This window comes from Podarcis cretensis (genome assembly GCF_951804945.1).
Source record: "Podarcis cretensis genome assembly, chromosome: 12".
Classification (NCBI taxonomy): Eukaryota; Metazoa; Chordata; class Lepidosauria; order Squamata; family Lacertidae; genus Podarcis; species Podarcis cretensis.
In genome coordinates, this window is record NC_137181.1 from 24,066,886 (window position 1) to 24,091,937 (window position 25,052).

A 25,052-nucleotide genomic window follows, 5' to 3' on the forward strand; every position below is an offset into this window, starting at 1 on the left:
GGAAAGAGCACAAGGGGGCCATTCTCTTCAACTGTAGCACAGAAGCAGCAGCCTTTTGCCACTATATTGCCAGGCTTCATAATTTGCTATTAATATATCCCAAACTGGCCTAGATTCTAACTGGGAGAAGAACTCAGAAGCTTTTCCGTTCCTATGAGTCTCCAACTCATGCTCAACTGCACTGCTTACCTTGTTGCCACTGCTGCAACACTGGCAGCAGGAGAAGGAAGGAAGGAAGGAAGGAAGGAAGGAAGGAAGGAAGGAAGGGTTGGTTCTCCCATTGGTGCTGCTATGATAGCAAGTCAGGTGCCAGAAGCACTGGGAAATATAGTTTCTCATGGAAAGCCTTTCTCTTGGGCCTCCTATGGCAGCAAATTAGTTGTACTGGTAAATATACTTTTCTCATGGCTCCCAATAGATGGTTGAAGACTCACGGGTGGGTGAGCAAAAGATGTAGAAGGAGGAGTTCAGCAGCTCCTGAATCAGCCTTTCTCAACCTGTGGGTCCCCAGATGTTGTTGAACTACAACTTTAATCACCCCTAGCTAGCAAGGCCAGAGCTCAGGGATGATGGGAGTTGTAGTCCAACAACATCTGTGGACCCACAGGTTGAGAACCGCTGTCCTGAGTGCTGCGGGTGAGAGATTTCATTATACTTCAATTGGCTAAATTTGACTTCATTAGACTTGTGGTGGGGGCAACAGTCTAGGTTAGCTCACCATGCACATTGGTGGCATTAAAGTTAAAAATGAAATTAAAAAAACTGGCAGCACCTGTCAAATATCTGGGAAGTGATGCTGTTGTTTTGCAAATTTCAAATAAAAATAATCTTCATTTCCGGATCACATTGGAATAGCACAAAAAGGGGTAACAGGACAGAGCGGAAGGGCTGTAGCTCAGTGGCAGAGAATGCACCCAGTTCCCGGTTCAATCCCTGGCATCTCCAGGTAGGGTTGGGAGATCCTGGGTCTGAAATCCTGGACAGCTGTCGCAAGTAAATATAGACAACACAGTGTAGGGCTCAATGGACCAATGATCTGACTCAGTATAAGACAGCTCCTCTGCTTCTTCCAAATAACGTTGCACATTCCAATCACTCCAAGCAATTGGCCATGTTTAAAAATCTTTCAAAAAAATTTTTTTTCTAACTAAGCTTATGTCTGTCTCATTTTAACTTTCATATTACCTCAGATTTAATTGGTTTTCCCCATCTCTCCAGAAAGGATTAGTTTCTCCATCTATCAGGTATTTTTAATGACTTATTTGGTATGAAATTAATCACTGAATATTTACAGCAGCTTCAAATTAGATTTCTTCTTCTTTTTTCATTAGAAGCCAGAATTTGATAGGGTTTATTTACACATATCTTGTTTAGAACTGGAAGATCTAATTCCATTTTATAAACAGATCATCCCAAGGAGGGGGTTGCAGGAGGAACTTCCAAGATACAAGATTTATACTAATTGAAATATATTCTCCAATCTGGTTATTTTATATCTTTTCACTGCTTATCAGTATTTAACAAGTAACATGGAATATTACCATTGGAAAAGCCAATTTGGGGGCTTATCTGGTCCCAGAGCAGTCTCGGTAGGATTAAAGCAAAATAAAAAGTGATGTAAATCATGTCAAGATTGGTGGCAAAGTGGGCAGAAAAAAGGAAAATAAGACATGAATCCATGTTACTGGCAGTACAGCAGTTCCCTTTACACCTTTAGCAAGCAATTCTGCTGGTCTGTAGGTATTCTGACCATATTTAATGTACAATCCTATGGAGTTTTGGGGGGGGGTCCTCTGGTGGAGAAACCAAACAAAAGGTGGATTCCTTCCTTCCTTCCTTCCTTCCTTCCTTCCTTCCTTCCCAGTGTTGTGTGTTCCAGTTAGAGTGTCAGACTAGGACCTGGGAGACCAGAGTTTTAGTCCCACTCCACCATGAAACTCACTAGGTGACCTTGGACCAGTCACGGTTCCTCAGCCAAACCTACCTCACATGGCAGGGAGAAGAGAAAGAATTATGTACGAAACCTTGAGCTCCTTGGAGTATAGGTGGGATGTAAACTGAACAAACAATTTCCCTCCCACTGGTCCCAGTAAATATGCCAGCTCCAGGGCTGCTGTAGTTTCCCTCTTTCTGTTCCTGAAGCACACACTCCTTTTCTCTTACTGCTCTCATTGCTGAAGGTGGAGCCCTTCCTACCATGGTGTTGGGAAGGTTTCCAACTACTGACCTCCACCTCTGAATGCGGGCCACTTTTTCTGACCATCCAACAGGCTACAATCCATTCTCCCCATCATAGAGTTGCTCCCGTAGATTTTGCTTTAGTCATTTCCTTTTCCTACTAATCACAGCTGGCGCAGTGCGGCAAAGTTCCCAATACTGCCATTGCTACAGTTTACCTGTATGGGTCTGGGGCAGGGAGGCAGGAAGGGCAGTGAGACCAGCACTGTATGGGCACAGCAGTGCAGGTGCCAGACTGACTCTGCCAGTGTGTCTACACAGACCTAACCTTGCTGCCACCCAGCTCCTTGCTGGTAATCTGTGGCGATGCTAGTGTCAAACAGCAGCTGTGTGGCATTGCCACACAACACCAGCCACTACCACTGGTGTGCAAAATCCAGATCCATGATCTGCTTCTCTCCCAGCTTGATTGCTGCCAATGTTTCCTACAATACAGCCCGAAAATAGTTTGAGAGGGAATAATACTCAAAGTGAGCTCTTACTAGAAAAAGTAATGGCCACGACTCCACACACTTTTCACATAGCAGTTGGGGGGGGGGGAAGACTACATGGGCTTATATGCACTGCAATTCTAAGCATGTTTACTCTGAAGTAAGCCTTGCCAAGTTAAATTGAGTTGACTGCCAAAAGCCAACTCAGGATCACAGCCTCAATTAGTGTGGAACATGGTTCCTTGAAAACCACTCTTCACATATTCAGGTTTAATTTGATAGCCTCAGTTGCGGGGGATGGGGTCGGGAATGGCCAAAATTCAAAATGTTGGGGAAAGCTCAACTGCTCTTTTTAAAGTTCAGTTATAAAAAGTCTCCATGGACATCCTCAAATCTCTTTCCTTACTTACCAGCAAAAATAAAGCCAAGATTTTCACTTCAATGCTCTTCACTTCATCTTTCTGTTTTTTTCCTTCCTTATTATAGTCCACTTATTCTGTTCTGCTATGAAGTCCCAGAACACACACTCTTGATACCTCTTAGATCTTTCAGCTGCCCTTCAAAGTTTACTTCTTCTGCAAGGCCTTCTTTAAACTCTACATTTCTTTACTTCTGCTCTCTGACTTACAAGGACCTGTGTGTTCCAGTATGTCCTACAGAGATATATGAGTACTGTAACTATTTTCAAAAGGAGAGTAGGGGATTGTTCTTTCACCCCAGCATGCCTCGCTACAACCTGATGCCTTTTTTTTTTTTTGCCACAGGCACAATTTAAACCAGTTATGATGCAATCCTATGCTTATTTACTTGAAGTATGTATGTCCTTTTGTTTTCTCAAAGCAATGTGCATAGGATTGTAGTCTATGTCTACAAAACACATTTCCCTTCTTTTTTAAGACTGTTATAAGCTGCAGATGCAACCTATATCGTCATGTCCACCAACATCATGCCTTCATTTGGACATAACATGATAATAAGCCACAGTTACTGAAAAAAATACTCACCCTCCCCTTTCTCTGGCTCAACCACAGAGAGTTTGGAAGCAACAACTTCTTCATTTCAGCAAGCTGTAGTTTATCACCACATTGGAACTGCAGTTAGTTTAAACTACAGTTTATTGAAACAAACCAGGATCAGAAACCATGTTTTGCTTTTGACATGTTTCAGTAAACCACAGTTCAAACTAAAAACACTTCAGTCCAATTCAGATATAATGGCAAACTATTATTAGCTTATAGCATATGCTTCCAATCAGCGGCGGAGCATATGGCCATGCTGCAAAGGGCGGGCGCACTCCCGGGGGGGGGGGGCATGGCGCAGAAGGTGCCCTCCCAGGTGCGGGATAGCCGCTCAGGTGCCACAGGAGTGGTGCACGCTCCCTGCAGCCAGGGGCGGAGTGAGCCATCCATGGCGGACATTTGGCGTGCCGCCCGCCCGCAACTCCCAAGCCTCCCCCAAGCTGTCAAAACAAAGGAGGAAAGGGGGAATGCCACCGGCAAAGTGGCGCAGCTCCCCCCTTACCCCGATGGCTCAGGGTAGGCTTGGGAGTCACGGGCAGGCAGTGCGCCGTATGTCACCCCTCTAAGTGAGGGCACCCAGAGTGGTCCGCTCCCCCTTCCTACGCCCCTGCTTCCAATCTCTTTCTGCCAGCTGTGCCAGAATAGAGGGGGTGTGCTGTAGCCCAAGGCCCAAGCAGGCTCATTTAATAACTTTGAACTGTGGTTTGGTGTTATGTTTGAACTGGGTCTCTCTCCCCGACAACTCCAGCTTTTGTTGCTGATTAGTTTAAGAATCCAGCATGAATAAGGGTTCTGGTAAGACTGAAAACTTGCTCAGCCCTTTGTGCCATTTCAGTTGGTCCTAATATAGACATTGTGCTACAGTACCTGTGCTTTTGTATATTTATATGCCTCCTGCGTATTTTCACAAGGGCACAAACTAATCCAAATACTTTGGTAACCGCAACTATTCTTTGAGATTAGATCCTCTTACGGCAACTCCCTCTCTTCCCCTTCCCTGTCCAACCTTGAACAAAAAAGCAGACTCTTTATTAGCAGAAAGAGGGACAGTTCTTGCTTTGCTCTCCTAAACATCACATACATAGATCACGTTTTGCCTATAAAGCCTTGTTGTCTTGTGCTTTTTAATTCTGCCTCAAGTGTACTGAATCATAAAGGTCTCTGTATCTCACTAACTGAACTTGTTCCAATAAAATAGATAATCCTACAGTACCTTCATTGCACCTCTCATCCTCTGAGGCAGCCAAGGTGGCAAAACAAACAAACGAAACCAGAATACAAAATAACCAAGTTTCCCATGGGAAAATATATTTAAAAATCCCGAATTCAGCAAGAATGGAACATTTATAGATAGCTTATTGCAAATGTATTTTTAAAAAGTGGAATTTGCAGGGAATTTTTTCTAGTCATCATTTCAGAAAACAATTTTCTAACGCATTAATATCCTAGATTCAGTTTAGTTTTGGACATTAAGCATCATGCATGTTTTCCTATATTAATTCAGCCTTCTCAATTTAGAAAGCATCTGATGAATGAGTGTTTAACAAATTTAGGCCCCCTTTTTCTTGTAAACTATAAGGAATAAGCCTTAAAAAGCCATTTTTATTTTTATCACTTAATCTCTGCATGATGCGAAAATTGTCATTTACTGGCTAATGATGCAGATTCATCTCTTTACAAGGGCAGAGAAGACATTTCAGGCAAGCTCTGAACAAGACAGCCCTTAGATTTTTTAACACTCTAACAGTTTTATGATTCCTCCCCCCCCCACACACACTTTCTCCAAATTTATTATCTTGGGAAGTTGGAAGAAAGCATAAAAAAGTGAAGTGGTGTCAAGTCCAACTAGAAGCCACATTTTTCTTCTTGCACCTGCAGGTACAAGATTAAAATCTTGATTTAACCATAATCAGGATACTGGAATTTCTTCTTTTTCTTTTTAGTTTGAATGGAAGGATTTGCTAAGTGGCATGCTTGTACGCTGAGTGGATTGCCAAGGTGACATTAAGCACATATCTGATTGCACAGCCTCTTACTGGGAAAGAGTCACATTAATTGTGTTAGGAAGCTTGGATCCAGGATCTGTTTGGAGAGTTTGGCATTATAAAACTATTACTCTAAGAATGCATAGAGCTACAAGACCATTCATGCAAAGGTGCTGAGATGCAAATAGGGGATCGAATTATACACATCAAGTGGATAACAACTGGATGTGATAGATTACTAACCAATCTCTTGGTAATTCATACCATGAAAATATTGAAAAGGGGAGGGAAGTGACTCTTGTGTTGCCTTTTGCTTGCAAGGTTCTCAAAAGGCAGAATTGTGTCAGACGTTCTCCTGAGTTTGAATTCCTGCCTAGGCAACCGTCTCTTAAAGTTCTCACCAAGAATTTTTAAAGCAACACATGTGGCTGTGAGCTTGATCACACACACACACACACACACACACACACACAGCTTCTTCATGAGTATATACTGGTTTCTTCAGAAGCTACAGGTCAACACCACAATGGCCGTGTTCTACCTCCACTCTCTGAGGTAGTATGCCTCTGAAAACCAGTTGCTGGAAATCACATGTGGAGAGACCACTGTTACATTCAGGTCCTGCTTGTGAGAATAGGAAACTTGGCTCAGTGGGTCATTGGCTTGATCCGGCAGGTCCTTATGTTCTTAGTAGGGGACAGGTATGCCTCCTACCAAGTCTCTGCCCCATCTGTTTCCATAGTCCCCCATATCTGCTGGCCTTTGCCTCTATTTCCTTTTTTTTTTTTAATAATTTTTATTAACTGGCCAATCACATCAAATTAAATCACATCATATAAATTCCGAATTACAAAGCCAAATTTTTAAATTTTGTTGGGGGAACCCATACTTCAAGATCCAAAGGGGAATTCAGATCATCTTCTTATTACTGCGTTAATGTCCAAATCAGTCCCAATCAGTCCAAACAAAGTTCATAATTCTATCCAGTCTTATCTTGGTGTTGCCACATCATATCTTTTCGTATAATTTCTCTTTTTCCTTTACGATCTCTTCTGTTAGTCTCCTTAAGCCGATAGCAAGTGTAATAATCCTGTGTGGATTTCCCGTTCCTCCACTAAGTCCAGATGGTTTCCATATATCTCCTTCGTAGATAACATCACTTTATCCATCGTAAATTTTGGCATTTGTCGCTCTTAAGTCCCACCGAGGAGTTGATTCACGATATGTAAACAACTCTATTTCTCTCTTTCTCCTCCCAGACCCAAGAGCTCCCACAATGCCTCACAAAATGGCGAACGGCATTTTTTCCTGACTGCGTCACTCCAAAACTCTTAGCTTTCCAGCTTCATCTTGAAACATTGCTTTGGATCGAAAGTTTATCTCCACACAGCCTTAAATCCACAGCTTAAGTCCTTAATTTCTGACTCATTAGGGGAGGGGGATTCTTGTTAAATCACATAAAAAGGTAGAGGCAGGTTTTCCCCCCCTCCCCCCTCAGTCATTACCGTATCTTGACGTTCTTCTCGTATTTTATTGTTGTCTTGTTATCAGAGATCTCTTCTGTCAGCAGTATTTACTCCCCTTTTTCCTTGATGTATGTGCAATTAATCATGTCCAAATTATTTCTTTTAAAGATCATTGCAACCAGCGGCGCGAATCGGGGACGGCGTCGAGGAGTGCCGAAAATCCCACAGGAGGGCTTTGTGCCTAGTGCCCCCACCCCCACCCCCACAAATTCGGGGGTGGTATAGGGCACAGCAGGCAAGGGCTGTCCCCCCCATAATCCTGGGGGGGTTAAGGAGGCTAATTACCCCCATCATAGCCTCCAAATTACCTCGTGTGGGTCGGAGAGATGTTATTGTCAGCCATCTTCCGATGCGCCACCTAGTGGCCCCCCTGGCCTTTGCCTCTATTTCCAAAGGGACACATGAAGATCACGCCAAAGGTCTATGTAGCCCAGCATCTTGCTCATCACAGAGGCCAATCAGATGCCTATGGGAAGCACACAACCAGGACAGGAGAGCAACAGCTCCCTCCCATTGCCGTTCCCCTTCTCTTGTCAATGCTCATGCTCCAGGTCCCATTTCAAAAGATGCTGCATATGCAATTAATCTAAAATAAGTCACCATATGAAACCAAATTGGATATTAGCAGGGCCAGTGTTCTCCCCCCTTTCCCCTTTGGATGGAGACTTACAGGGCTACTCGTGTGAGCAAAAACACTACTAACCAAAGCGGTCGTCAGTTCCAATTCCCAGCAACTTAATTGGACAGCTACAACAATCAATGGCCTTTTAATTTACAGGTAAAGAGTTAATATAATTACTAACGTTTCTCATTAAAATGAGGAAAACAAACACATTTATACCATTCGCATGCAATGCTAAGCCAAGCCATGGCTTAGTGCCAACAAGCAAACATGCAGGCTCATGTAAAGAAGATCACGAGTGCCCAAATCCTCTGATCGTGAGTCAGAACAGCACCTCTGTATTCATACAAGCTTTTGGCTGCATCAGCAAACTCCAATATAATATACGCCATAATTTATGTCCCTATAATCTCTCACTTCAACAGAACGAATTCTCTATGCATATGTATTATATACCGATGAGTCACAACAGCACTCTCAGATTGTGCGTGCTAATTCACAAGTTCTTGTCGTACTCCCTCATCCTCATCACATTGGTTTCTTATTTTTAGGCTGCTCTAGCTCATGTTTAGCTTTACAGTCCTCACAAAGGCCTTCAAAATGCAAATCATTGGAACAATCCTTGCAACTTAATTGTTCCCGCAACTCATCTGAATTCAGTATTATTTAACTTTGGGTCAAGTATGCTGGGCTGCATGGTTTTGGCTTGGAAAAGAGAGGCAGGCCTGCAAAAATGGTTGCAATTCCTTTGACGAAAACGTCATTGCTTTTTCATCTTGCTCTTCATCTCTTTCCCAATTCGCTTTCCAAGAGTGCTCAAGAAAAGATGTGTTGGCAGAATAGCCATACCATTAAGCATCCTTATTTGTAGCAGAGCTTGCTTTTTATTAAACACACAACCATGTCTAGAAATCTCATATAACTGATACTGTGCTGTATTAGGTCCATTCTTAACTCAGGAAACTGCCAGACTCCAGCATTTCCACTTTGCTCCATCCATTTATTAGCTATTCTTTTCAGTTTGGCTGGGAAAAGAGAGCTTCTATAAATTATGTTGTGTCAGTCTAAATCTGGAGGGTTTATTACCTCCCTCTCCTCTTGAATCCTACAGAGATTCTCTTCCATCTACTGCTCTTCTCTCAGCCTGTCACCTGGTTGGTGAGTTTATTGGTCCTGGGAAATGATATGACACAACCCAATGGAGAGCAGAATTCTTCTAACTCCCTTATTTCTTTTCCACTCGTCCTCTCAACTGCAAATACTTTCTTCTGCATTTTTAAGACTTCACGAACTATCCCTTAAAGCTATTTACTTTGACTCCCCCCCCCCCCGTTGTCAGAATTCCATCTGATTGGTCTTCAGACCAATAGAGCAAAAATCCATTCCATCACATGACAATGGAGTTGTCATTTTTGCTACGGAATTTACATCCCCTTTAAGGTCAGTACTGATTCTTTTCTTTCAGGAGCTTCCAGTGCTCAGGTCAGCTGTGGGAATACCATTTTGGAAGTCTTACAGCATCCAATTATACTTGTAAGGTAGCGGCTTAGTTTAGCATTCTCGCTACAAGGAGTGCGTGATCAGAATTAACCAACACAGATCTTTGATGTGGAAATGGAATTATACCTGCCACCTCTGTTATCATTTGACAAGAATCAACAGCTGAAAAACAACAATATTTTGACAAGGATCTAATAGTTCTCAGAAACTCAGGTACCACGGCTACTCATACAAATCTAAAGGGTAAATACAGGGCTGCTACATTTTAGTTCTAAATATGGCAGTTAAGCTAGTCAATTTGTAAGATAATTCGCCTGTCAAGTGAACTCGATGGGAAAACAGCCACTGACTTGAATGACACCAAGATTACATATATTTTCCCTCCCAATGCATTTTATAATACTGCTACAGGTCTGTTGAGAGATTTAATGCTCATTGACACTGGGGTAAGGTTTTCTGAGGGAAATATAATCCTACAGGCACATATGCCGGGCATTTTAAAGTAATGTGGGGAAACCCACAAAAAACACACACCATAGAACCACTTACAGATCTGAGCTATAGGTTCAGAGGTGAACACCCTGGACTAACAATTATTCTACACACATTATAGTGTGTTTATGCCAGTGGTAAAACAAAAAAAAAAAAACAAACCACCAAGTGGGGATATATCTTTTTAAAAAAGAAGGTCATTCCAACTTTAGAAATCCCACAAGCATTAAAAGCAAAAAGCTTAACAATCATTAAATCCTTTGCAAGCCACCAAATCTATTTTGCCTGTAAACCAGCCTTCTTGCCTGGCACAGTATCACAACTGTTATGGTTACGATTATGATTTCGCGTATTGAAAAGTAATTCCCAGCCTCTCAATCCCTTCTGGTATAGCAATGGTCTAGCAATACTGTCACCTCTAATGTAATATAGGGACCTAAGAAGAGTTTGCTAGATTAGGCCAATTGCCCATCCCGCCCAGTTTCCCTTTTTCACAGCTGCCAGCCAGATGCCAATGGGAGGCCTGCAGACAGGGCCTGAGGACAACAACATTCTCCTCCTGTGGTTTCCAGTAACTGTATTCAGAAGCTGACTGCCTCTGACAGTGGAGGGGGAGAACACAGCCAGCCATTGCAAGTTTGAGTCTTCCCGTTTCTTTCAATGGCCTGCTGTGTATCACAGAGGAAGCCAAGATGTCAACAACAACATAAGATTAAATAGCAATGCATATCAAATGCCTTACTGCAGCTTGCCGGTGTGTGTTGGAGAGGATCCCATGAATTTTCACTTTATCTTTCTCCATTTTGTCAATGTTCACCCACAGATCTCGGCTGGTAGAATCAAATGGGCCATATGTCCTTGAAGTATAATAATTGTGATCCATATCCTCCTGGAAGAAGAAGAAAAAAGCCAAACGCAGATTTAAAACGACTCAATTTCCAGAGGGTTGTTTTTTTAAAAAACTGTTTAGAAATGCAAGATTTATTCATTTCCTGCAGAAACTGGTAAAGTTTTATTTCCTTGTCCCATAAATTAAGGTGACTGAAGAAAAAAGAGGGGGGAAACCAGCACATTTTATTATGTGAATACTAAAACAGGAAAGCAGAGCATCAACTCAGCTTGTGATAAATCTCATTTTACAAATGGAATTTTTGCATCCCAAGATCTCAGACAAGCAACTGCTGCAAATGCAGAAATAATTCTGCCCTCTGATGCAGCAATGGCCAATAAACGTTTTGGCAACAGCTTCCCCAAGTAGCTTCATGTGTTAGTGACCAAGCTTTTTTGTGGTGGCCCTGAAGCTCCTGTGTGACATGCCATCTCCTCTCCTCCTGTAAGCCTTGGGGAGGGGCGGTGCTCTGAGTGTTGGCCAGGAACCCAGACCACTTACATGTGGAGCTCCAGTCCAGGGCAGGGATGTCCAGCTCCACTGGCTCTTCAGGTGACTGGCAGTTGGAGATCTGCTGAGGGGGGTCCTGCTTCTCCTCCAGGGAGACCCCTGGTACAGCTGACCCCTAGTTTGTTCCAGATAACAATCGTTTCTTAGTTTAGATGAAATTTGGAACTATGGTCAATTGAAGACTTTCAAGTTTAACTGCTGCATGCCAAGAAAAGAGAAGAGGCTGGGGGGGGGGTCAAAAGTGTACAGTGGTACCTCAGGTTAAGAACTTAATTCGTTCCAAAGGTCCATTCTTAACCTGAAACTGTTCTTAACCTGAGACACCACTTTAGCAAATGGGGGCTCCTCTCCCGTTGCCGCTGCGTGATTTCTGTTGTCATCCTGAAGCAAAGTTCTTAACCCGAGGTACTATTTCTGGGTTAGCAGAGTCTGTAACCTGAAGCGTATGAAAACAGCCACACACATGTGGTACTTTCATATATTTATTCAGCACAGTAAGCTAAAGGTAAAGGGCACCCTGACCATTAGGTCCAGTTGCAGATGACTCTGGGGTTGCAGCGCTCATCTCGCTCTATAGGCCGAGGGAGCTGGTGTTTGTCTGCAGACAGCTTCCGGGTCATGTGGCTAGCATGACTAAACCAGAGCAGCGCACGGAAACGCCGTTTACCTTCCCATCTATTTATCTACTTGCACTTCGTGCTTTCAAACTGCTAGTTGGCAGGAGCTGGGACCGAGCAATGGGCACTCACCCCGTTGCAGGGATTTGAACCACCAACCTTCTGATCGGAAAGCCCAAGAGACTCTGTGGTTTAACCCACAGCGCCCCCCGTGTCACAGTACAGCTCAGTAGTTTCTAGTAATTAATGGCTTTTAAGTAAGTTTCCTCTTTTTGCATTCTCTAAATATTTTTTAAAAGCAGCTTTGTGGTTTGTTGCTAAAAGCTGAAACTGGAGGCAAATGAAAGCAAAAATGGAGATCTGGTTTATGTGGAGCCAAAAGGACAAAGCCGCTTAATCTCACCGAAATTAGTTAATCATTTCATAGATGCAAAACTGCAATGCTATAAGCAGAACAAATCACCAACATTCTCAGAACTGGTGTGATCCCTCTGACTGATACTATCACAAGCAAACAAGATTGTTTACTAGCTCTTTTGACAGGCACCATCTAACTGATATGCCTCTGATTTTCGCATCCCATCCCATCACTCATCTCATACCAAAGGTAGAAGGTATAATCCATTTTTATCTGAGGCCAATGGAAATGACAATGGAGACTCATGCAAGATCATGCACAGCTATGCGAATCCACAGCACTAAACTCCCCTATGTAGTATTTCATATTCGCAAACTTGATAGCTTGATAATGAGATTTTTGAAGCTTTTCAAGGACTTAACTCTAGCACACACATCTCAAGAGACGCAGATAATAAATTTTGCTTATCTGGGGAAAAACACTTGTAATTTATTAGTGACCATTATGAAACATTGGTGCCCACTGTTTGAAAATCAATATTGCTTCACCCTTCAGGTATGGCTTTTAAAAAAAATTACACTGAAAAGTCATTTGCTTGGGCTACGTGGGCCTCTAATTCACAACTGACACGTTGTTCACCGTGTGCCCACTCTGAGCAGCTTCTGATCTTACATCATCCTTAAACATCAGATGAATGCACAACTTGTGGCTCATCGAGTTGAGGTCTCTTCCTTGCCTTTGCAATCCCACACAAGTGGGTCTCTACACATGGATAGCAGATTGTTAGTTGAGCAGATCTGCACAAGTTCTCTTGGCTGCTCAGGAGACAGTCATGGCCAAGAGTGCACCTCTTTTTGGATAGATCAGATTTGGCCACAGTCATACATGCCTTACCTTCATCCAGACTGGACCACTTTAAGATTGTTCAGAAAATTCAGCTGGTGCAAAATGCAGCTGCCATAACACTGAGTGAAACCAGAAAGACAGAACTTAAAATTCTGATACAAAACTCCTTGGATTGGTTGCTGATCCACTTACAAATCCAATTCAAAGGTCAAATCCATGGGGCTATTGTGAATATGTGTGCTAAAGTGTTCTTGGTTGGTGGATTTAATTTGGACCAAGTCATATGTTTTAAAATGATTTTGGGTTTGTTTGTTGTTGTTTTTTTTTTAAATCTTACCCCCCTTGAACATGACCAGCAGGAGATACAACCCCTTTTAAAAAATAAACTTGTCACATCGCCACTGTAAAGTCCGAAGGGAAACTAGGGCAGAAAATATGGGGAAAGTTTTGTTATGCTTGTACTTGTTTCCTTTTTGATATCTGCACATCCAGGTGACTACAGATTCTGTAACACTGCTATGTAGGGATGTTAGCATTATTGCTCTGATAGACAACTTGTGCTCCTGCTTCTAAGATGAAGAGCCTTGGGGCCATTATCACACTACATTCCCAGATAGTTCCGCTTAAGAAGCTTATAGAAGAGCAATCAGAAGATGTGCAATGTTATTACTTGGGAACAGTCAGAAATGTGCCTAGGGGACACATGGGTTTGGTTAATTCCACAAAGTTTACTGCACATACATTTGAGATATGTATCCAACACAGTTCAGAAGTTACATAGACAGAACGCAGACAGCAACATGAAAAAGGCACTTAGCAAAGGCTTGCTTTGATCCCTAAACTAGTAAAAATGTTAAGAGGAAACTTGTTTTTTAAATACATTAAATGCTTTCTTGAAAAAACAGCAAAGTAATAAAAACAAGGAACATGTAAGGAATCGTGGATCTCAGGAATAGACAGCACCAGGAGACTTAGGCTCATTCAGACTTTCTTTTGCACCATGTTTTGCAACACAGGTCCAGGTTTCAAAAGCTCTGTGTAAGAGCTGCTTTTTTGTCCTGGCACTTTCCCCAGGAAAACCCATGTTTTATTACTGAATCGGAGCAAATGGCAATCAGGTTTATCGTGGATCACTGTTTGTTCCGATTCAGCAGTACACCACGAGTTTTCCCAGGGAAAACACGGGAACAAATAAAAAACTGCTCAGACATTTAGCTTTGAAGAGCAGATCTGTGCCTAGAAAGTGTAGCATAACAGGAAGTCCAGATCAGCCCATGCCAGAGATGGTAATTTTACCTTTGGTGCTGCCATGGCAGTCCACCAGAAGAAGGAGCCATTGTCCTGGAATCCATTGGGTACCACAAATGCAGCTGGCTAGAACAAAGTTCTTCAATTTGCTGGTTCAATGGTTGCCAGGCAATGGCCTGTTCACATTTTTATAAACAAATAAATAAAAGGAGGGGTAAGTGGGATTTCATTTGGCCCTATATATCCTCAGACTTTATCCTGACTCCTGAGTCTGAGCAACTTGCCCACAGAGAGGAGGTCAAGTTGCTTCAGATTCTTGCTCATCAACATATTTGTCTCTCCATGCTAATGTCTCTCCTGCTGTACCTTCTGGCTTGCCTACTCAATGATCACCAGGGTTGACTGTTCCTCCAAGACAAACAGCTGTGACACCATCCCAAGCAGCTTCACAGAAGCAGAACATAAGCTGTAAAATGAAACATGTTCTTTCTGAATCCTTGTTTTTTTTTAAAAAAGCTGCAGTTATGGTTAAGAATTGTTAAGAGATGCAAGATCTCGCCCGAGCATTGTAAAAATGACGCCAAGCATTCCTCAAACGGTGGAAGCTAAGCAAACAAAGGCTAACTAATCTCTAAAGCAACTTATGTCCGTCTATATATGTTATGTACTGAAGTTCTCACCCTGGGCCAGCAGGGGGATACTTTAGATAGTTTTCACTCAGGTCCACATATGCAAATAAGGAATTGAAAGTGACGTTCAGTGATTGGATAGTTACAGAAAGTTGTTACTGTTGCCTTGTAGTTGAGCTCTATAGAAGTAGGTTGGCTGAACCCTTCAGCTCAGTTCTGTTCTGGCCTGTGAATAAACAAGAGCTGTTTGAAGAATCGCTGTGTCGTCTGATATGTTCACCCACAACTTAACAGTATAAAGTCTAGTTTCACCCCTTATTATAAAAACAAACAAATAACTCTAGGGGGAAATCAACAGACACCTACTTCTTCCTTTGATTGGGCTACCCACAATCCTGCTTTAATTGTGTTTTTATCTTGTATTTTATTCTGTGAACTGCCCTGAGACCTTATGATGAAGGGCAGTATATAATTTTAATTAATAAATAAAATAAATAAATCATAATTAATCATACTGAGTGCCCGTGGATTGTAGTAAAAGAAATGTACAGCTGTTACCTACCTTTAAAAAATTTATAATAAGGAATCAGAAATTATTCCATATATAAGCTTTAGAACTCACAACTGCAGTGTGCAGGATGCATACATTAAGTTAAATGCACTCTTGAAATGGGACCTCAATCCATGCTTTTCTTTTAACAACCAGCAAATCAAATATTTAATTATAGCCTCTAGCTCAACAATCTAGGTTGCGTGTATAATAGCTGATAAACAGCTACTCAAGAACAATCAGAGTCAGTTCCAATTAATATATCATTAGAGCCAAAGGAATGAGAACTGCTTAATAAATGTAATAGGAGAAGCTTCATTTCTGACACTTCCACAAGAAATAATTTCTGAACACCTAACATTTTACGTAAGGGGGAGGAACCATATGAAGGAAAGAGGAATGAACATTGGCTCTTAAAATATTTTGTTTGTGTATCTTGATGCTTTACTTGATGCTTCCAGAACATCTTTAAGGGCAGCCCCACATACAGAGAATTACCGTATTTTCCACCCTATAGGACGCACTTTCCCCCCCGCGCCTGGGGGGGGAAAAATAACTTTCCCCCCCTTTATTTTCCCCAAAAAAACTAGGTGCGTCCTATGGGGCGAAAAATACGGTAAAATAATCTAGCCAGGATGTCACCAGTACATGAGTTACTATGGTAACAATATTCCTGTCCTAGAACATTTGTAGCTGGTAAAGGTACTCCTTGCCACTGAGGCCACTTGAGCCTCAGTGCATTTAGGAACAATGCCATTGTCTCAAGGGGACTGCAACCCCATCTAGAACATGCCATATACCCAATTCCTGGATATGAGAACCTCTGTCTTATTGGGATTCAACACACTGCACGGTCAGGGGAAAAAACAATGCTCTCCAGGGTTGTAAAGACTGCGAAGGGAATAATTGGGTGCACTCTTCCCACCTTGGATCAAATCTATGCTTCTAGGTGCCATAAGAAAGCTGCAGAGATAGTGCAGGATAGTGCACACCCCGGAAATGATCTCTTCCAGCTTCTGCCTTCTGGAAGAAGGTACAGGGTCATAAAGACTAGGACTAGCTGCCTGAGAAACAGTTTCTATCCAAATGCGATTTTGGTTTTAAACACAGTGTAAGGTAGTCTTTATGTGAGTATACTGTATTCAATTATAGGGTATCAGAGTTTTTAGGGGCTAACCAGGCTGGGAGAGCTGGGATAGCAGGCTTGTGGGTTTTTGAATGTCTGATGTAGATTTTTTCAATTTCATTGTTCTGTATGGGACAATGACAATAAAGATTACCGTATCATATCGTAAGCCCTCATTCAGCTCATCACTCTTATTCCCTTTACACCTTCCACCTGTTAGGTTATTGCAGAAAAGAGGAAGTCTATAGATGCATCACAGGTCCTCATCCAGAGCTCTCTCGCATCTCTGTTCAAATTACCCCAAATCCCAATCTTTCTATTCATGGGTGCTAATCTCTTGACAAGGGGAAGATGAATCAATCATACTGTAATAAATGGTCTCATTTTAATGTTTGCAGAATGTAGCATTTAATGGTAGGAGAGGTGTTGCTGCAAATTTCTACCACCACTGAAGCATGCAACTCTTAAATGGCTACTTTATATAATAAAGTTTCCGTAAACCGGTTTCTATTTTGTTGGAAAACAATCTTATCATTTCCACTGGTGGATTTAGTATGTCTCAGCATGGCATTCCTATACCGTAATACCATCTGCCATGGCTAGATTTATAGACATCTTGAAGAAGCGAAGCTGACATACTGTAAAGATTTATTTCAAATTGCCCTCTGAGAGATAGGTATGCAATGCTGCAGATCTTGTAAAGCAGCTAAGTACAGGGTAAAAGGTCTTGAGCAGAATCAAATATTCAGAAGTACTACAAGATAGTGCTGTGTTTGGAAGGGGTGGGAGGAGACCTCCACTTTAAGTAATAAAAAAAGCTGTCAAAATAGGGTTTTTTAAATAGCCAATTGCTTTCTAGTGGACATTTGAGCTCCCGTTTGGAGAAAAACAGGATAAGTCCTCTGAGTCAAAGCAGTAGGACAGGGCTTCCCCTTCATGCAGAGAGAAAGGAGATATTTCTGGCTTGAGGGGGAACATATTCAATTGGTTTAATCGAACAGGGAAGTTGTTTTGGAGAGTCTCTGCTGGTGTGGTTTCTGAACTCAGTTTTAGTTCAGATAGTTGCAAGCCTGAACCCACAGCTTATCAAGTGCTTCTTTGTACTCTTAATACTGATCATCAATCTAACCATTATCATCCACTAGCCTTCCTCTAAAGAACTGAAGTCTGTTGAGTTAAGCCTGTACTCTATGGTTGAACTGTATCCATCATTACTTCTCTGGGTTTCGCTTTGTTACATTATTAAAATACATATGCAGGTACCCAATAAGGACTGAGATGCTCAGTGGCCGTGAAATGCTTTCTAAGTGAGGAGGGAACTGAGGGAGGGCAGAGGTGGAACAGAGTGGCTCGAAGCCTAAAGAGGAAGCCCTTCACGCTGCCACATTTTGTTGCTGATCCCACACATACAGAACATACAGTGGTACCTCGGGTTAAGTACTTAATTCGTTCCGGAGGTCCGTTCTTAACCTGAAACTGTTCTTAACCTAAAGCACCATTTTAGCTAATGGGGTCTCCTGCTGCTGCCGTGTCGCCGGAGCACGATTTCTGTTCTCATCCTGAAGCAAAGTTCTTAACCTGAAGCACTATTTCTGGGTTAGCGGAGTCTGTAACCTGAAGCGTATGTAACCTGAAGTGTATGTAACCCGAGGTACCACTGTACTAGGGCAGGGAGAGGGCAAAATATTTGGTCTTTACTGCAAAGGTCACAAGTAATCAAATGAATAGTGCTATACTTTGTAAGCATCCCATGAACCACCCTTTTTATTAGCCTTTTTTCTCCTTCCCTGATCACCCCAGCTACAACAGTAAAGGTAAAGGTAAAGGTAAAGGGACCCCTGGGGTTGCAGTGCTCATCTCTCTTTATCAGCTGAGAGAGCCGGCGTACAGCTTCCGGGTCATGTGGCCAGCATGACTAAGCCGTTTCTGGAGTCTTGTCTAAATACAGAATGCAAACCTGTGCTTGCTTTGCCTGCAGTGCCTAGTGTCTATGCCATAGAGGAGGGGTGGGGAACCTTTGGCCCTCCAGATGATACTGAACTACAACCCCCATCATCCCTGGCCATTGGCCATGCTTGCTGGGGCTGATAGCAGTTGTAGTTCAGCAGCATCTGGAGGGCCAAAGGTTCCTCACCACTGCCATAGAGGAACCAACCACCACACAAAATGAAATCATCATGCTTATAATTGCTGGATATTATTGAATGGTCTCTTCCCAATGCAAAAAGCTGCACTGTAATGACAATCCTAACTTTTACATATGTTTCATAAACAGCTGTGCCACCAGGGTTTTCAGAGAATATGAAACACTTCTGCTTCATTTTTCATGGTGGCTTCTCTTCTATTGTACGTCTAAAATTAATTTCACACTGTTTTAAGCAAGAGTGCTGTGTGATGGTCCACAAACATAAAATGAATTCTACGTCTGATTCCTTTTTCCCAACAGTGAATGTGACGGAAATATGGTAAGAGCTGACAATATTTGCAGCTTTGTCAGCAGAGTAGGACCACAGCATCGAAGCTGCACAAATCGCCACAGAAAAGTATCCTTAGCATGAAGAGCTCAACATAGACTACAAACACACAGACAGAAGAGGAAAACACTAAAGACAGACAATAATAGTTTATATAAGAGGTCTATGCCAGGGATAGCCAATGTGGTCTCCTTGATATGTTGCTGGACTCAGCCTTAACCATCAGGGCCAATGGTCGGGTATGATCCAGATCAACATCTGGAGGGTACCATATTGGCTACCTTGTTATCCCTTTGTAAGGATTTGCACTATCCATCCAAAACTAAGACTGAAATTCCCACTTTCTCTGGCTTCAGTTTAGACAGCTGCAGCATGAGTTCCTGGCACAAGAGAAAGATGGATTTCAGCTAATCTTTATGCTGTACATTCTTCAGATTGTTGATTATGCCAGAAAGTTCACTTGCTGTCACTTGATCACGGAGACTCTGAATATACAGAAAATTAAGTCCCTGCTAGGATCTTGGCAATAAGGAAATTGCAAAGATGTTCATTTGCTATGTGCTCAGGTTTAAAAGAATTGCAGTGAATTAAGCCATTACAAGCATCTTGGCAGTAAGAAAGCTGCAAAGCTGTTTGAGGAATGAAAGTGAGGTAACTTTTGAGATGCTAATAGTTTCTTTCATACAAAAGCTTTTGCCATGTGAGAAAATGCGGCGTTGCTTGGAACAGAATTTTAAAATGAGCAAAACTGGCTTACTTGAAAATTGGCATACGTGAAGATTAAGGGTGCAGTCCTATCCACACTTACCTAGGAGAAAGTCTCATGGAACTCAGCTGGGCTTACTTCTTAGTAGATTTGTAAAGCACACTTACCTGGGAGCAAGTCCCACAGAACTCAGTGGGACTTACCGTATTTTTCGCCCCATAGGACGCACCGGCCCATAGGACGCACCTAGTTTTTTTTTTTTTTTGGGGGGGGGGGAAATCAAGGAAATTTTTTTGATCCCCCCCCCCCAGCCTGCAGAGGCTTTGCACAGCCATCCCCAAGCTAGAAGAGGGAGATGGAGCGCTCGTCTCCCTCTTCTGCCTTCAGGAACAGCCTCCAAACCTGGTCGGGGAATACCGGGATGGCGGCGATCCGCCTCCCCGCTATCCCTCCGAGCTTGTGGGGCTGGCGGTGGACAGGAGCTTGCTTCTCCCCACGCCAGCCTCCAAACCAGGTCGGGGAATAGCGGGACGGTGGCGCTCCGCCTCCCCGCTGTCCCCCGAGCTTGTGGGGCTGCCCGATATCTGACCGAAGCCCGGGGTGCGCTCCGGAGCGCGCCCCATGCTTCGCGCTGCAGGCTGCCGCCCGCAAGCCTTGCGAGCCCGGTGGGCACTCCCGCGGGCTCCCAAGGCTTGAGGATAGCTTCCTGAAGCCTGGAGAGCGAGAGGGGTTGGTGCGGACCAACGCCTCTCGCTCTCCAGGCTTCAGCACAAGCCTGCATTCGCCCCATAGGACGCACACACATTTCCCCTTCATTTTTGGAGGGGGGAAAAGTGTGTCCTATAGGGCGAAAAATACGGTACTTCTGAATAGACATTCATAGGCTTGTATTGCAAACTCCATTTTTAAAAAATACACTTATAGCAGAACCCTAGGCATGTCTATTGACAAGTCAGTCTCACTGAATTTAGAGGTAGCTACTGTCAGGCAAATGTATGTATGAATGGATACACATCCAGGAATAGAAGCTGATGGGGTAATGGAAGGAATTCCAGATGACTCTGTGGTCTTCCTTGACAGATTTAAGATGCCCAGCATATGGCAGAGTATTAGATAAGCTGCTACACCAAAGTTATTACAAAATAGCTGCTTAATTGCTCTCAAATGCATCCAATTGCTTGGTAGTTCTCCAGCCAAGAAATCAGTGAAACAAAACAGAAAGTTGTTATTAACTTCCTTATTTATTGATGCATAAACTAGGATGGCTATTTCCATCTGGACTATGAACTTAATTCTTAATTTTTGATAAGCTCAAAAGTTACTTTGGATTAAGTTATCTAAACTGTATTTGAATCAGTTGCTGGAACCAGGGTTATAACAGCATGAACTATTAGACAAAATTAACTAAAGCCCAGCTTTCAGTAATACCGTACTAGCCTGGAATATAAGCCTCACTTTCCCCCCAAATTCCAACTGTGAAAAGTTAAAGTGCGGCTTATATTTGCGACCTCACGGTATGCAGCCAGGAGCATGGGGCAAACAGCACCAGAAGGGGTGCCTGCCCCGCACACAGTCCCCGTCATCTCTCCCAAGGCTGGGATGGGAGAGCGAGGAAGGGGAAAGGCCACCGGCAATGCAGCACGCCCCCCCCCCCGGAGCAGCGAGGAAGGGAGCAGCTTATATTTTTCTCTTTCCCCCCCCCTCAAATTTTAAAGGTGCAGCTTATATTCAGGTGCGGCTTATATTCGGGCCAATACAGCACTTTAGACCTGCTCATATGAGCACATTAAGATGCCTTGTGCTGAACTAAGTTAAAGAGAATGTGTGGCCCTCCAGGTGTTGGATTTTAAATCCCCATTGGCTGTGGGCACCATGGCCAATGGTTAGAGATGATGCATAGCCACAGTTCCCTCATGCCCGATATGGCTTCAGTGCCATCTACAATCTCAGCCTTGCTAGATAAGATCCTTTTAACTTGACATGCCAGGGATTGATTTGTTCATAATTCCTGGGTAGTGGATGCCTAAGACTTCCTTCTATTACCATAACTTTTCTATTTTAAGCTACTTCGTTGTCAGCAACGTGAACAACTTACTTAGAGAGAGGCCAGGATCGGAAGAATGTCTAGAGAAAGGGGAGGCAACTTCTCAGTAACTTAAACTCCAAGTCAAAAAGTATTCAGGTAGTGTGATAACCACCAAAACTGCTTGCCTGCTATACAGTTCTATGTTGCCTCAGTAACATATTAAGTTCCAGTGATATGGGCTGACATGGATCATATCATTCTTTCCCATCCCAGTGTGGCTCCCCACCCACAACTGGCCCACTAAGGTGGACATGAGAAAAACAGTTGTATCCTGCATGATGCCAGGGCACCAGAGCCAAGTGAGCCACAGGGGAGGTTTTGCTGCAACTACCCCACCATCATCTCCATCACATATGAAGTAGGCATAAACCAAATTGCAAGAATGAATGCGACAAATCACTGATTCTGGACCATTCACGAGGTTTCTCCCTCATAATATAGCTGATGGAAATGTTTAGGATTGGTGAGCATGTGAGACAGGGTATTCTCAGTGGTGGCCCCACAGTTGTGGAGATTTGTCCTGTTAACAACCATTTGGCTGATTCATCTGGCATTCAAGAAGGCCTTAAATATGTATTATTTTACTAAAAGAGAATTCTAGTGATTTAAGTCATTATCTCTTTGCACATCTATGTCTGTATCCATTCAGTGCTTCACACTCTGCCTGCAGTTCTTTTTTTATTTCTCTTTGTACAGTATATTACTTTGAAGGGTTTAGCCCTGAAAAGCAACTAAATCATAGTGGAAATAAATAAATCAAAAGTACTAGTTTAGGGCCTCCCCAATTCACTCTCTGTTTCCCTAACCCCTTGTCTGCACCCTGACCCTTTCCAGTCTTGATTCTCCATAACTGTCCCACTCCCAAGCTTCTCTAACAGATTTGAAGTGTAAGGGCAAGCTCATTGTGACTTTGTGTGCTTTGGCCTCGTGTAAAAAAAAGTGCTGGTTTTTAACCTTGGCTTTTATCTCATTTCCTGGGGTAAGTTCAAGCATGTGGTCCTTGGGATGCTGCCAGGCAGCCAAAAGTAGATATTAAAGAAGTTCAGATTTATTTATAAAAAACTCATTTTGGTTTGTCAACAAATTCTCCCTTGCAGAACATACTCCCACACAGCATTAGCAAATCACATAAGAATATCTGCCTCTCCACACCAGATAGGAAAACATTTGCCTTGCTTTATGTAGCCTGGTTAGCCATCTAAGGTATTTTACATGAAATCTTTCCTGTGAGCTGAAGGAGCCTCTGACACAGCACATGCTTTGGCCCCTGGCATTTACTTCTCTGTAACACATCGGTGATGGGGTTTTTTAAAATCCTGCTACAAATAGTAGGCTGAACTGTCATTCAAATCATCCAGCCTCTCACAGGGGAAACTAGCAGGTCAGAGAGAAGCTGACATTCTAGTCTTCTATGTGCAGGGGGTTAGACACACACACACACACACACACACACACCGTATTTTTCCATACATAAGATTTTTTTGCTTTAAAAAAATTGTCAAAAATTTTTTGGGGGGGTCATCTTATACACAGATGGTATAAGGGGGTTTGGGTTTCGGCTCTGGTGTGAATGGCCTGGGCTCAGGTTTGAGTATGGGCTCTGGCTCAGGCAGCCTGGGCTTTGGTGTGGGTGGCTCAGGCTCTGGCCTGATTTCTTAATTGGGGTTTAAAAAATAGGGGTTATCTTATAGAGTGTTGTCAGGGAACTGCCATCGGAAGAGCAGGTGGTGGAAGGGCTCAAGGAGGTTAGGAGAGACTTAACAGCAGAGGAAGGAACCAGCAGGGGGAGAGAAGGAGCTCCGAGGGAAAGGGAGTCGGAAGAAGGGCTCTGGGACACTTCCAGCGAAAACAGTGAGGAGGTTTCAGGACCTCCTATAGGGACACCCACACCTCGCCGGAAACTGTCACGCCGAGAGTCCAGAAGGCGCGTTTCCGTTAAGGAGCTTTTATGTTGGAAGAGATTCCGCAAACGCCCACTGTCGGATTCTGCCAGCGACTAAGGGAGCCATGCTTAAGGGCTCCGCTAAAGACAGAGTTTTGCTAAGCTGAGCAAACCCTGAGGGACTAAGCTTTTTACGCACAAGCAGCTCATCATCCCATCACAAGTGTCTTATACACAAAAAAGGCAGTGTGTGTTAGGCCTGGGTGATATATTGGTATATCGCCCAGGACTGGTATAAGTAGCAGATCGCGATGTCGGTTTCACTCAGTGGTATATCGCTGGTGAAACCGCCATTGTTCCAGAGTCCCTCTGCTAGCAGCCTCTGCTGGAGGGAGTCGAAAGAGTTCCTTCCTCCAGCGGGCACTGCTAGCAGAGGGACTCAGGAGTGGTGGCAGTTTCACCAGCGATATATTGCTGACTGAAACTGCCACCCACTCTGCCCTCATACGATGGAAAGGGAGAAACAAGCTGTCTCAGCAAGGCACCAATACAGCTTGATCCTCCTTCTGCATCTTTAAACTGCTCGACTGAGGAGTGTGCAGCTGCCCTTGCCTTAGTCAAGCAGTTAAAGGGAGCCCCCAGCCCGGCACTGGCTCCCGCAAGCTGGCAGCAGTGGGGGCTCTGTGAAACTGCTCAGCTGAGGGGAGCGCAGTTGCCTCTCCCTGCAGCAAGCAGTTAAAGGAGTCCTGATGCTCTGCATGCGAGCAGCAAGAGGACCGGGGCTGTTTCAGCTGGGGGGGGGGGCTTTCCTACCCCCAGCTGAGTGGTGCAAACCAGCTGCATTGACCCAGCCTGTGAGCCTGGGTGAAATGGCCTCAGCTCTCAAGGTGAGAGGTGTGGGCAGTTTCACCCACTGTCTTGTGGGTAGAAGCCAATGCATCTTGAATCAGAATACTTGGCGTGCACCATGTTCCTGGAAACTGTGTTGGTCCATATGTATATCACTGTTGGTTCAGATGAGTAGGTTGAACAGCACTTGGGGCCGACCTTCTGTAACAGAGCACCAACCCTCTTAAGTAATATAGTTTCCCACCCACTTCTGCTTCATGTTATTGCTGAAAGAAGCAGCTACTAAGAAACCTCCTAAGAACGACAATGGGAAAGTCTTCACTCTCTACCATTTCTTACAGTTCAAGGAGGGGTGGGGGAGCTCAAAGCTAGGAAATACAAATATAGTACCAGGTGGCTTTGGTCAAGATGAATGAAATCATAAGGAGTGCTGCAGCGGAGATCCATTGCTCTCTTGGGAGAGGAGACA

General features: G+C 43.4%; 1 protein-coding gene across 1 annotated transcript in view; it reads right to left on the reverse strand.

Annotated features, from left to right (window-relative positions):
* The window catches only part of PLXDC2 (plexin domain containing 2), a 250,187-nt gene that overhangs the window by 93,905 nt on the left and 131,230 nt on the right, over positions 1-25,052 (reverse strand). The window contains exon 3 of the mRNA XM_079948329.1: positions 10,556-10,702. Coding sequence (XP_079804455.1) covers positions 10,556-10,702 — 147 coding nt within the window. The remainder of the gene's footprint in view (positions 1-10,555; positions 10,703-25,052) is intronic.